Source organism: Parus major, chromosome 5, assembly GCF_001522545.3.
Source record: "Parus major isolate Abel chromosome 5, Parus_major1.1, whole genome shotgun sequence".
In the NCBI taxonomy this organism is placed as follows: Eukaryota; Metazoa; Chordata; class Aves; order Passeriformes; family Paridae; genus Parus; species Parus major.
Genome location: NC_031774.1, coordinates 13,805,133 through 13,818,561, shown reverse-complemented (window position 1 = coordinate 13,818,561; position 13,429 = coordinate 13,805,133). Strand labels below are relative to the sequence as shown.

At 43.7% G+C, this 13,429-nt stretch overlaps 1 protein-coding gene and 1 long non-coding RNA gene across 4 annotated transcripts in view; one reads left to right on the top strand and one right to left on the bottom strand.

Annotated features, from left to right (window-relative positions):
* Positions 1–38: 38 nt before the first annotated feature.
* LOC107205764 (L-lactate dehydrogenase A chain) lies at positions 39–6,995 on the bottom strand. 2 transcript variants are annotated; one of them, XM_015630624.2, is made up of 8 exons: positions 6,892–6,995; positions 5,208–5,339; positions 4,350–4,467; positions 3,468–3,641; positions 2,524–2,697; positions 1,595–1,712; positions 1,048–1,171; positions 39–868 (listed from the first exon to the last, which is right to left on the bottom strand). In XM_015630624.2, the coding sequence occupies exons 2-8, from the start codon at positions 5,328–5,330 to the stop codon at positions 704–706; spliced, it is 996 nt and encodes a 331-aa protein (XP_015486110.1). In that variant the 5' UTR covers positions 5,331–5,339; positions 6,892–6,995; the 3' UTR covers positions 39–703. The 2 variants fall into 2 exon arrangements, with proteins under 2 accessions (XP_015486110.1, XP_015486111.1); XM_015630625.2 differs by having other exon boundaries at positions 5,208–5,336; positions 6,892–6,974.
* Positions 6,996–7,115: 120 nt separating this feature from the next.
* LOC107205765 overlaps positions 7,116–13,429 on the top strand; it is a 30,510-nt gene continuing 24,196 nt past the window's right edge. The window contains exons 1-5 of one of the 2 annotated variants that reach the window (XR_004497850.1): positions 7,116–7,422; positions 7,969–8,185; positions 8,264–8,315; positions 10,550–10,706; positions 11,231–13,225. This is a non-coding gene — a long non-coding RNA (uncharacterized LOC107205765). Of the gene's footprint in view, positions 7,423–7,968; positions 8,186–8,263; positions 8,316–10,549; positions 10,707–11,230; positions 13,226–13,429 lie in introns of those variants that run through there. The other variant, XR_004497849.1, reaches the window with a different exon arrangement.

Genomic DNA, 13,429 nt, shown 5'->3' with positions numbered 1-13,429 from the left:
GAGACAAAGCCCTATTAAGAAAAACGAGGAGACAGAAGTAACAGTTTGTGGTTTATTTGGTGTTGTAGTTGGTGCTACAGTTGGACAGTCACTGTCTTGTTGCACATAGAAACCTTAACATTTTTTTGAACATGCTCTGGAGACAGAACTTACAACTAGACTGATAGAGTACACAAAAATAAGGTTCTCTAAGAAAAAAATACCCACAAAAATTCCAAAGCAGTGTTAGGAAAATACACTTGGACCTATCAACAGTGAAATATTTAAGCTATTCAGCTGGCAGAGAAGGTTGGTCAATTGGCTTGACAATCCTTTAACTTCAAGAAATGTCTTTGGTTTCACATTGTGTAGCAATTAATTACTCCTTATTCCTTTGAACCAACATGAAACAAGATGAGGAAAAGGCAAAGGGTTTTTTAGGCAGTGCTGCTTTGAATGCTGGATTTCTGTCACACCACTTCACTGAACAAGACTGACTAGGTTATCAAGCTCTGGCTAAAGAACATGGGTGTCTGTGAACAGGGGAAACCCTAGATTAGTTTCCTAATGCTATCTTCAGGAAACTCCATTGTTCAGATTTGAGCGTTTTGTGTGTTCTAGTTGAGATAATACATTGAAAGATTTGACTTACTTGGAAAGTGCAACGTAAGACAAACCACTAAACCCGTTAAACTGCTAAGAGCCAAAAATTGCTTGGGCAGGTTTAAAACTGTAGTTCTTTCTGGATTGCCCACAGTGTGTCTGCACTCTTCCTTAATTTGTCCTCTTCCTCAGGTTTGAGGATCATCTTTACTACATCAGTGATGCCATTACTTCCCAGTACACAAGGAACACTTAGGAAGACATCTTCTTTTACTCCATGCAAGCCCTGAAAAGTACATAAGGATTGTTAAGCTGGAATTTATGTATATTAGTATATTTCATAGAATATCCTATCAGGAAACCAAATTTAGTTGAAATAAAACTAGAAAGGGATCACTGTTTTTCAGAATTCCAGAGATACTTAATTCTCATAATTAAGACAGAAATTAGGAAAGGGCTGCTCACCTTAACAATGGTAGAGATGGGGTGCACTCTTCTCAAATTCTTCATAATACTTTCAGCTAGGTCTCCCACAGAAAGGCCAATAGCCCAGGACGTGTACCCCTTCAGTTTGATCACCTCATAGGCACTGCAGAGACACAGACACTCATTAAAGAATAAGCACCATCAACTGAACTGCTTCACGTTTGTAAGAAAGGCTTTTGGAGGTCTCCAGATAAATTTGGAGGCATCAGAAGCTTGACTGATTTTCTGCCAGGACCAAAATGAACGCAGCAGTGAATAATTCTATTTGCATTTTACACTAGTCCTCACACTTACACTGGAAGCCTAGAATTTTAAGCTCTGCCCTAATAGTTCACTAATCATGAAAACTTAACTGCCATATCTACATTGTTCTTTTAAATATTAATTCATGTTCCATTATGTTTGCATCTTGACATTTGGGGCTACTCAGGTATTCTAGATCTGAGTACTGCAGAACAGAGATTTTTCAGCTCTTGATGATTTGTTCTTGTGTTGAAATTAGTAAAAAAGCCAAGCCAGTATTTACCTATCCACAACCTGCTTATGGACCTCCTTCCAGTGTTCTTTGTCTGCGTCAGTTCCCAGGTCTGGATGAAGAGTCTTCAGAGAGACACCAGCAACGTTCACTCCACTCCAGACAGGCACTGAGAGTTGCGCATAGATTAATTATCTCACAATACTCAGTTCTTCTCAAGTTAACAGTTAACCTAAGATCTAGCTGGATGAATTTGCAGCACATCACTTATGATTTAGCTGACCTTAACTATAGTATCACCTATAAGGCAAATCTAAATTGCAGGCTGATAACCTAGGAGCACATCAACATTTATGCACAGTGTCACTAAGTTTGAATACACCTTCATTGACATGAAATACCTGGGCAACATGAACTAAAATGACAGTTGCTGTATTTTGCAAAGTCTTCTCAAATAAGAATTGATTCCAAGTGCATTCTGGTGCCAGGAAGCAGACAGTACTGCTCTGTTGCTGCTTGGGAAAGTACATGTTAAATAAGGAAAAAGTGCTTTCTTCTGTCTGCCAGACTTGCCTCTGCAATTCCTATATACAGTGATTAAAAGAAGCCAGGAATTGCAGCTGGCAATTGCAGACTACTGCCAGTAGGTCTGGTGCAGATCTTGGAGAGGCCCTTGCAGAGAACTTTATCCTCTTGCTTCTTCAGTTTGGGTTTTTTTGGGAGTTACGTGAACAATTTAGCCTAGAAATGTTTAGCCAGCTCAGGTTACAATAATGACCTTTTCCAAGCACAGTCATTCAGGTCAAATATAGATCATATAGGGTTACTCTGTGCAGCAAAAGACTTAAATCAGAACTTGCGTTCTTAAGGTGCTGCAGTGCAAAGGTTTTGGGGCAGTGTTTTGCAGTGGGTTTTCAAGATGTTCCTGGCAGACAAAGCACCAGGGAGTTGTGTAACAGCCGGCCCGATTTCACCCTTACCACTGGAATCTCCGTGCTCTCCAATGATCCATCCGTGGCAGCTCAGAGGGTGGATGCCCAGCCTTTCTCCCATGAGGTGGCGGAAACGGGCAGAGTCCAGATTGCAGCCACTACCAATAACACGGTTTTTGGGGAAACCACTGATCTTCCAGGCCACATAGGTCAAAATATCCACTGTGAGGAGGACAGGGGTATAAAAGGTGCCACTCATGAGAAGACTGATAATGAGGATGGCACCTTCCATTTGTCTGTAAGCATTTTACCTGCGTGCTAGTGGCATGGAACAGAGCACAAAGCACTGCCCATGGCCAGGCACTGCAGTGGGCTAACATAATGGTTGTTTTGTATAACATAATGACTGTTTTGAACAGCCTCTCAGCTCTGCCTTTATGCTATACATGCAGTTATCAGTGACCCGTAGTGTGCTCACAATCTCTTGGTCTGAAAACCCAATTTTATTTCTCAAAAAACCAAACTGCTGAGCCTGGAGAGGGAAGATGACATTTTTTGCTATACACGTATCATAGAACAGTTTGGGTTGAAAGGGAGCTTAAAGATCGTTTCATTCCAACCCCCTGCCATGGGCAGGGACACTTGACACTAGACCAAGTTGCTCAAAGCTCCATCCAACCTGGCTGTGACCACTTTCATGAATGGGCCACCTGCTCCAGTGTCTCAACACCTTCATAATAAAGAATTTTTTCCTTATAGCTAACTTAGATCTATCTCTTTCAGTTAAGACAATTACCCCATGTCATATCACTACCTGCCCTTGTAAAAAGTCCACCTCTTTCTTTTAGATACTGGAAGGTTCTCCAAGGTCTCCCCTGGAGCCTTCTCTTCTCCAGCACAAGTATTTTCTAAAAGCCTGTGCACTAATGCCACCTTACTGAAGAAACAACTATTCTCTAAGACAAATCCTCTTATGGCAACACAAGACAAACCTGGGTTTGAGACAATAAGCAGCTTGCAGTCAGGACTGTATTTAACAACATTGGGAATGATGAATTTGAAGATATTCACGTTGCGCTGGACCAAGTTAAGGCGGCTCTCTCCTTCTTGCTGCCGGGCACCAGCAGTGACAATGACCAGCTTGGAGTGTGCAGTCACACTGTAATCTGCAGACAAAAGGCTGTGTCAAACATGACCTCTTACTACACATGGTTCAGAACAGGAGTTCTCACTTCCTTTCTCAAATTCCCAAGTTTGAGGCTACAGCAATTCCCTGGTAGTTGTTACCCTAGACTTTGCCTCTACAGAAAATGTAATTTAAGACTGTGGCTCATTGCCCCAAGCAACGGCACTGAGGCATGTCGATGCTGTAACACGCAGCTGCAGGCGGTGATGCTCCATGCTTCTCAGCCACAAGTGGGACTAGGCATAGCTGCTGGGATAGCACTCAGGGTAAGTGCGTGCTGTGTAGAAGAGGAAGAAGGCTCTGCCCTCATAACCTACTACCTGTAGGAACTGTAATTCAGGTATGAGCTGGTTAAGCCTTTGCCCAATTCAAGGCTGCCATTAAAAGTTATCAGAAGTAAGAAGTAATGAGTTCAGGGGTTAACTGGTCATGAAATAAAATTCTCTAAGGTGCACAAGTACTGAAGAAATCCATCTTTCTGTACTGAGTAGTGAACCCTGGAAGAAAATTCCTAGCTGGACTGGCCATAAGAAGATACATTTTAAAATGTCAGCTGAGTACTGTATCGATGAGCTTCCCCCCAACGATTAGGGTGACAGGCTAAGTGCTAGACTTGGCTGTCCAGTGTGAGACCTGAAGTGGCTGTCTCCATTTAGAAATAATCAGCATATGAGAGCCAACTACTTGCCTTTTCCAGAGACAATCTTTGGAGTTTTAAGGAAGAGGCTGCCATGCTGGAGATCCAGCATCTCTCCTCTGAGCTTGTCCTCCACAACATCAACAAGGGCGAGTTCATCGGCCAAGTCCTACAAGAGACCAAGAGTAATGGTAAGTTTGCTGGCTCCTTCAGCAAAGCCCCCAGTTTTTAAAGTGTGAAGTTAAATTATTTTAAAAGCTACTTAAACAATTTTGCTCATCTCTAACACTTCACTTCTTCCCAAAGTCCTTAAATTAGTCCCCTGGGATATCCTTGAGTTCACTTTATACTTCACATAACCACATTCTGCATGCAATAGTAGTACAATTAAGCAGGACAATAATGAAGAATAATTTAATAGCATAGTTCACACACAACCTGTTTGACAGTCAAGAAAAGCAAGCCTGATGTTAACCACAGCATTTTCAGTATGGTTAACTGAAGGCAGAAGACAAGTTATTCAGAGTGTCAAGGACCAATTTTTCCAGATCACACTGCAAAGAATTATTCTATTGCTCTGCTCAAGACAAAATAAATCCTCAGTTCTCGTGCTTTTTTGCATATTTAGAGTGTTGGAGAATCCCTACTTAGAAGGGAGTCTGCAAGTCCCACAAAGGTAAATGCAGCTCTTAAAATGATCCATAAACAACGTTCTGTCTGATCCTGAGGCAAACTTCATTTGCAAGAGCTGCAGCTATATTTTCTGTCAATAACTTGAAGACTGTTGCTTCATTTCAGGCCCAAAAAAGGACTATATAACCAGAAGTTCAACTACAAGGGTGACTATTTTTTTGCCCCTCTTTTAGGTCTCAAGTTTTTCTGCTGCTTCCTACCAAGCTTGACATTTACCTTCATGAGGATGCTGATGGCACAGGCCATTCCGACTGCACCCACGCCAACCACGCTAATCTTATTTTCGGCATGACTCTCCTGTTTGTGGAGAGTGTGGATGAGCTGTTCCTTGAGAGACATGGTGCACTGCTGAAAAAAAAAAGCAACAGATTATTTCTCCAAGCCTCAGAGCTTTTACTGACACCAGAATATTTGTATTCCGCAGTGATACAAATATAACTGATACACATATCAAGTATCCAGGATTATAAGAAAATGGATACAAAACACACGAATAAAACATCTGGCAATACTGTCTGTATGCCACAAAATTATTGCAAAACTGAATTATTGATGCAAATCCTCTGTTGAAGTTCACCCTAGCTTTGCCTCAAATACAGCCTGAGAGCCATTGATTATATTTTATAGCTGGTGGCACTCCAGCAGCAGCAGTAGAATGTCCTAAATGACCATCCATATTATATTTAGGTACAGGAAGCCATTTTAGTACTTCTAAGCACAGCACAGTCTGGCAGCCTCTGTTCCCTCACCCTGAAAAACTGGTATTCTGTGCCCTGAAGCCTTTCCAGAGCTGAAGTCGTGCAACACTTAGGCAAGCCTTTTTAAGCACAGCATGAGCCTCCACAACTTCAACTTCACGAATTTGTTTTGAAGTGAAACTGCACAGTTTTGAATTAAGATGGCTGGAGTCTGGCGTCACCATCTCTCCCACCCTCACATTTTAGCTGCCAGCGGCACAGCATCCTGGTTAGTTGGGTTCTGCCAGCCGAGGGTGTGCCGAAATGGCACGGTGATGGCAGAGGATTGGGCATTCACGCCCGTCTCCGCGCGGAAGGCAACAGCACGCTTTCTCAGCAAATGCTGCTGCCCTGGGAGCTGCCCTGGGAGCAGCCTGAACTGCCCAGGGCAGGAGCAGCTGCACGGACGGGTGCAAGCACGGACACCGCACGGCTCTCTACTGCTGAACAGGCAGCAACTCGTTCAGAGCATGAGACGCCAAGCCGAGCAGCAGGTAAGGACTGTAAGTTTTGGGGCTGAGGGGAGGGACAGGAAACCCATATTTAGGAAAAATCGACCAAGCTACGTCAGTCTTCAGGTGCAAAGCCTCCTGAAGCGCGGCCATGCAGCGCACTCACCACGTGCCAAGTCCTCCCTTTGCACCATGAGCATTTTAATGTGCAAGGCGGATCAGAGCCACCCACTCCAGCACGTCTGTTACACTTTAAAATTTTTCCTTTTAAGAGCGCCTACCCCTCAAAGAAACAGGTTAGGGGAGTGGTAGGTGACCCACTAATGCTGCATTTGAAACTCAGTCCTAAACCCATCCTCAAGTCTCTTTACAGGATCCCTCCCTGGGGCCATACGCACCGGTTAAGGGAAGCAAGTTAATCCACAGAGGCTCAAGGGGATGGAGGGAGGGGCCGATGGGGGGATTGCGAGTGGAAATCACGCCGGCTGGACTCAAGCCCAGGGCTGTGCCCGATCCTACCACGGCCGGGGGGACTCAGTAGAGCAGGCGGCGTCGCGGAGCAGACTTTGTCCATTTGGCGCCGCCTGCTCCTCCGCGTCCCCCCGGAGGTTTTGCGGCCCCAGTACCGCCTGCGACCCCCGTTCCTGCGCTGCTCGTGCCCGCAGCCCCGCTCCCGCCCCCATCCCATCCCAGCGCGGCGATCGCACCCACCGAGCGTCCTGAGCCAAGCGCGGCGGCGGCGGCGGAGCGGGGGAGGCGGCGGCCGCCGCCTTAAATGGGGGCCGGGCGGTGACGCGGGAGGGAGGGCGGGCTGCGGTGCTGGGGACGTGCCCGCAGACACGTCGGGGAGGAGAGAGAGCGAGAGGGAGGAGGGGAAGGAGCAGCGGGAAGGAGATGGAGGGGGGAGGCAGAGGGGAGGGTGAAGGGAGGCCGAAGGGAGCCGAGGCGGGGCTGGGGAGTGGCTGAGGATCTCGGGCCCGCACACCCTCGGGGCTCGTCTGAGGGCTGCTGTCGGCGGAGATTTCACTCCCGCTGCTATTAGCTGGGATGAGTGAAAGCAAACAGGCCGGCTCCGGAGAACTTGTGGGGAGTTGAAGGCTTTCCTGCCCTCGTTTCCCGGCCGGGCAGTGGCAGCCAGCCCTGCGCTGCTCCTCGGGGGTTTATGGCCGTAGTTCCGGATGGGGCCTCTTGTCTGGAGGCTGGAAACCAGCTTCTAATTTCCATCTAAATCAATAGATGCTTGTGGGTTTTTGTTTACTTCCCCTTTCCGTGTATTTACATATCCAATTCCCACTCATTTGTTGTGTTCGGTTATATAAGCCAGACCTTTTCAGCCCTGCATGGTCATGCAAGCGGTTCCCTGGTGATCGGGATGTATGTTCTGTGCGACTTTTCAGTTTAAATGCTTTTAAAATGCTTTTTCTCCCGAGAGGAGCTGCTGCATGGAGTGTCAGACAGCGATGCCTCAAACACAGCACTCATGTTTTCCTGAAGTTAGTGGAAATTCCGTGACTGGACTCACACTGCTCTGTTTCAGTCACACCATGCTCTCAGCTTCCTGTCACCCTGCAGATGGTTACTAAAGCCAAATCCTTCTCCCATTCGCTTATTTCTTGCTAGGACTCCCAACAAGAAAGCAAAAACATTTTTTAAAAAAAATTATTTCCTGAATGCCTGAAGTTTCAATTTTATACTATATTATTTTGTGGGTCATCCTACGAAACTGGCTTTTAGTAAATCCACACTACCTTTTATCCCTTTGTTATTCATCGAATATTATGTTTTTAGTTAGATTCTCCTTTGCAAGTTTTTTCTGAAGAACTGCACAGGCATCAAGATCACAGGCCCAAACTGCTTCCACCATGGCTTACTTCTTAGAACCTGCTGTTCTCTGGTCCTGTGGTAATGCCTTCAAGTAGGGAAATTTACTTAAAATCTTTTGGATTTGTGCACATCAGAGTTCCAGAATTGAGAATGCCTGATTTCTCCAGATGGAAAACAGCAGGTGAGTTTTGTATACCATCTGTGAGTTGTGTTCCTTTATTATCTTTTAGCCATTTCTGCTTTCTCCCTCTTCTCTTAGGCATCCTGTCTTTACCCCATGGATTATCATCTTCATCCTTACTGAAAATCAGGTAAGCATTAATTTAATACTGTGTGAGTAGCTGTATTATCTTTATTTTCTCATTCATGTTTTTACAGTAATATTTTTTCTTCCTTTTTCTTTTTTTGTTTCTTTTTTTTTTTTTTTTTTGTAGTTCTGGTACCTTTACAATCTTTGACTTAGTTTCCTTTTCTGATTCTCACTCTAACTGATTTTTGGCCCTAGGTTCTCAGGTCCTAGGATGTTGTTTTTGAGGTAGTTATCTTGCTGAGGTATGCTTGGTCACACACACCATCCCAATGACAATTCCCTTTTGCTGGGGTGACCTGACAGCAGTGGTAACCCAAAACCTCACCATTTATTTGACAGCCCACTGGCAAAATAAAAGAAGCAAAAAATACTGGAGAGAAAACATCTAAAAAGGCTGGAAAGAGAATTTGCATAAGATTTGCATGAAACAAGGCAGAAAAATACAAAATTCTGCTTATTGTAAAGACCAGCACTTCCAGCAAAGGAGGTGAAATATGGCAGGCTCCTGGTTGCAGTAGATGTGCCTTGTTCCTTGCTGCTGCTGGAGGAAGGAGTGATGCTTGTGGGATGTGCCATTTTCAGGGAAGACTGGTCACTAAGGAAGGGTAGATGCTGAGCTTGCCTGAAGCCACATGAATGCAGGATGAAAAGGAAACATAGTTCTGTCATTCTGCATTATTCTGGGTTCACTGAGCGTCTTGTTCTGTTGGAAGCCTCAAGGATGGCTTAGGAGGTTTAGTTCTGCATCCCAGGAATCTGTATTTACAGTGGCTCTGTATGAATGGGACTGAACATCTCATCCAGGTTTGAGTTACAGACATCTGGCAGGACAGAAGATGAACATTTGACAGGAATTAAGACCAATAAGAATTATTTTTGCCTATAAAAACTTTTACTTCTAAAGAGTTTAAATGCAAGATAGGAAGCTTCTATGACAATACTGGCTGAATAGAATAATAAGCATTTTTAAATAGGTAACTAATGTAAAAGAATTGGTATTTTATTACTCACAGTGAGACCAAAACTCCTAAAAGAAGACTATTGGTATTGTAAGAGTCTTCTTAGCCCATGGCTCACACAAAATGAACTTAGACATGGTTTTCAGGGTGTAAGTTCCAGCAACATCTTCACTTGTGTTTGTGTTGCTTGTTACTGAGAACAGAAGCAAGAATGAATCGCTGTTATCTTCTAAGGCATCAGGTTGTCCTTATCTCTCTGGCACCTGTTCAGATGCCAGGGGTTCTACTTTTAGTAGTGCAGGACAAAGAAAAACCAGCTGGGATGTTTCAAGACCATCCTGGTCACAGTGAGTCCTCAGTGATGATGATAAGCGATTAGAACCCTTTTTTTATTAAAAAATAGAGTCAGCCTTTAATATGCCAGTGCTAATTCACCTGTTAATTTATCTCAGTTACAGAACTGAGAAGGCAGCTTTGATGGCCAATTTTTTTCTTTTTATGTGGCCTTTGTGATCTTATTATTGGCAGTAGATGCTCAGGAGGAAAGCAGTCATCTGGCATGATTGACATTGATTTTCTGCCTCAGAGAGCTTCAATGAGAGAAGGCTCAGAACAGCACAAACAGAATGGGGTGAGAAAATTACAGGCATTTTTCTTGTACTTGGAAGATGGAGGCCAGGTCTGTTTTGATTTCCTGTAAGTGATTGATTGTAGGGATGGGTTGACTTTTCTCACATGTGTACATAAGGAGTTTTATTCTTCCTGTTCTTTCTCCACTGCTGCCTTTTATCATGGTAACAGGAGGTGTGTTGACAGAGTGATGGGAATGCCAGAAATGTGACAGTGTCTCTCCAGGGAAGCTTGACCCTTCCTCAGCCTGCTTGCCCTCCTTTTCATATTAGTTTTCACAGTTTAAACATGAATAATAAAGCAATAGAAGCTGATGAATGTAGAAACATTTATATTTTTATTCTAGGAGTTAGAAGCAGAGCTTTTCCACAGGCCTCAAGTGGCATTTGGTCAGGATCTGAGTAATAACAGATGGAAACAAATGCCACATTCTTATTAAACAATGTGTTTGCCTTTAATCAACAAGATATCATTAGACCATTGTCACAAAAATGAAGTCCAGAGAGTGTTATACAAGGTGAGTTCAATGTGTACATTTTGCTATTTTCAGTAAAACACAAAATGTTAGTAAATTTCCCTCCATTCTGCTAGTATACGAGAGGTTTTACATGGTGACATTTAATTTCTACTCTCTCCATTTGCTCAGGTCCTGGCTTATGACAGACTGAGGCAAACCTGATGGTGCTTCTGGGGTGAGTCAGGACACCAAACCAGGACCTGCAGGTTTGCTGTGTGACCTACAGCTGAGCTGGGAGGTTATCAGTAACCCAAAGCTACTGGGGATGCTGACCAGCCCTGGAAAGGTCAGTGCCATTTCCCCACTCTACCTGAGACTCGAGGTTTAATTTGCCCTTAAAAATCCTGGGGGGTATTCCCTGCATGATCAGTCCTGCCTTTGCTCTGACATCATCAAGGGCTTTGCTTTCACGTGGTGTCAGTGTGTGAGAAAAGGATCTGGCACTACACACAGATACGTCATGTTCCAGTCCTGTCTTTCCCTTTGATTTATTCTGAGACCTGAACAATTTCCTCCAGCTTTTATGGCTTCATTTCTCCTTTGTAAAATGTGAAGGTGCTTTTATCTACCAGCCTGATGGTGGTACTGCAGAGATTTGTTAATTATGAAACAATTCAGCATTTATAAAGCAGCATGAAACTGATGGATGGTATTTTCCTGAACCATAGAGGCCTAGACTCCAAAGTGTAACTTGACACCAAAAGTTCGCAGAGCCAGAATTCTTGCATTATTCTTTTGAAATATTTACCAGGGTAAGATACAGGGAGTTGGTTCATACTCCACAAAAATCCATATTTTGTATTTCTCCAGTTTGGTCGGTATAGCCACATCAAACCGTTTGAACTGATCTCCTAAGAAAACCAAAAGCTGAAAGATGAGTTTCATCCTGGCTTGCACTAACAAGTATCTCTGCACATAACTGATTAGCCACGATCCATACACCTCTGGGTGCCTCTCCTTGGCTACTTCCATGCACATCTGAGGATGCTGGTGTTACAGAGATCCAGAGCTTTTGCTGCTTCACGCCCTCGTTTTCTTTGCACTGTCATTGTGGGGAAGGGGAGGGGCCGGCTGACGCAATTCTCATTTCCTGGTGTTTTCGGCTCTGTGTCTCTACAACCTATTTTTAAACGTGCAGGAGAGGAATAAATATGGAGAGCTATGTAAATAACAGTCAATTTCTGGAACACCCAGACTTCAACAATGTTTTTTTTGTCAGTTGTCTGGTTTTGATTGCAAACTGATTTCTAGCTGATATCTTCCAATACCCAGAACTTCCAAGTTACACCAGTTTTTATTTTCCCCTAAAGTTGGTTATGTTCGCAAATAAAGTTGCAGTGGCTTATGCATTCAACATAAGGCTAGATGAAATTGTATTTTTTTGCAATAGCTTCCTAAACCAACACTCTATGTAGCTGGACTAAGAAGAACATGTGATTTTGTCTTGTTTCTCTAAGGAAATTAATTTATTCATGAAAGCATGAGTCACCATGCAGGATTCCAAGCCAAACCCATTCCCTTGATGCAGCTCTGGAATCTTACTCATTTACTTAGGAACTGCAGGAAATGGGATGCTCTGGTAAATGGCATGCATTTAACTACATGAGACTGTTTCCCTTTTGGATGGAGACACTTTCCTAGCATTTCAGAAAACCTCATATATCTGATTGATGCTCTGTGTGACAGCAGATTATGCATTCTCTCCCAACCAAAAAACACAGTGTCCAGACTTTTATTTCTGTGAATCAGAATTCCAAGTTACATTGCTGGAAAGTCAGCATCCTATGAGGAAGATGTTGCTGGACCATACCAACCACTGCAGAAAGCTGAGTACTTCTCAACACAGGCATTCTGAGGGAACCTACAGATGACTATATAATAAATTATTATCCCCTCCATGGAGGAAGAAGATGAAGTTTAACTTGCAGTTCAACAAATGCAGCAATAGAATGGAGACAGGCAACCAGGTGCTTTCATTTCGGTTGCCACACTTGTGCCATCCCTGAGGCTCCTTAAAGAGCTGCAGCTGGGCTAGCTGAGCCTAAGGGTTGTAGTCCTGAGGGGTGATTTGGGCTTGTGTTGCAGACCTCAACTCTTCTGCTCTTCCCAGAGAGGAAAAATAACTTCACTGTTTCTGAACAAGCTATTCTTCTAAATATTTGGGTTTGTGGTGGTTGTTGGCAGCTCTGCAGGTGGCTACAGAGCCCTTGGCAAAAGACATGACTGTGACACTCAGGTTCTGTCCTGAGAGGTTACCAGGCAGAGTTTTAAATGCCATTTATATCCTGTGTGCTTCCAGCAGAGCCCTGTTGTCATATGTATGTTCAAAGCGTGCTGTGTCAGGAAGAGAAGAGAGATTTCTTAACTTTTCCAGAAAATAGTTGCTTTGTGTTCTTCATTTCTTTCCACAACTTTTTAATTTTAAGCACCTGTGTTTCTTAATTGAAACATGGTATGTTGCACCATTATTCAGTACCAAGGATCTGAGTTATGGCAGTGATTCCAAAGAAAAATGAAGGTGAGGAGAGAAAGGTGCAGCCTCAATTGCTATTGTAGTTGTAGTGAGATCATTAATACACTTCAGGCAGGCACCAAGATGAACATCTTGTTGGGAGCACAGCTTTGCAGCACAGGCATTGTAAAGGCACACAGCAGAAAGAGCTCATCAGCTAAAGAGGCAGAATGAACCAGGGGAGTGAGAGTGGAAGCAGAATAATTGCCAAATATGGTTCTTGACTTGGCATGCTGTGTTTTCCAAGAATGTTACCAACCCTTATCTCCATCAATTAATTCAGGGTTTTTATTTATACTCAAGTTTTAAATAGAAAATGAAAGGTTGCTGCTTGCCTATGGACTGCCAATGAATAGTTTTCACAGTGCTATGCTAAGTGTGGCATTTCTGACTTGTGTTCTCTCTGTGCCTGTATTTGGATGAAATTGCACAAATGTTTAGCAAACATTTGCAGGGCATGGCCTCATTGTTTTGCAAACTGTGGTGAGCCTTGTTTA

Bases quoted from the DNA above. Each gene is read 5' to 3' on its own strand.
- LOC107205764 (XM_015630624.2), bottom strand. From the start codon at position 5,330: ATGTCTCTCAAGGAACAGCTCATCCACACTCTCCACAAACAGGAGAGT. The intron at 3,642-4,349 runs GCAAGTAGTTGG...TTTTGTCTGCAG, and splicing joins AAAGATTGTCTCTGGAAAAG to ATTACAGTGTGACTGCACAC. The intron at 1,713-2,523 runs GTAAGGGTGAAA...CGCAACTCTCAG, and splicing joins AGAGCACGGAGATTCCAGTG to TGCCTGTCTGGAGTGGAGTG.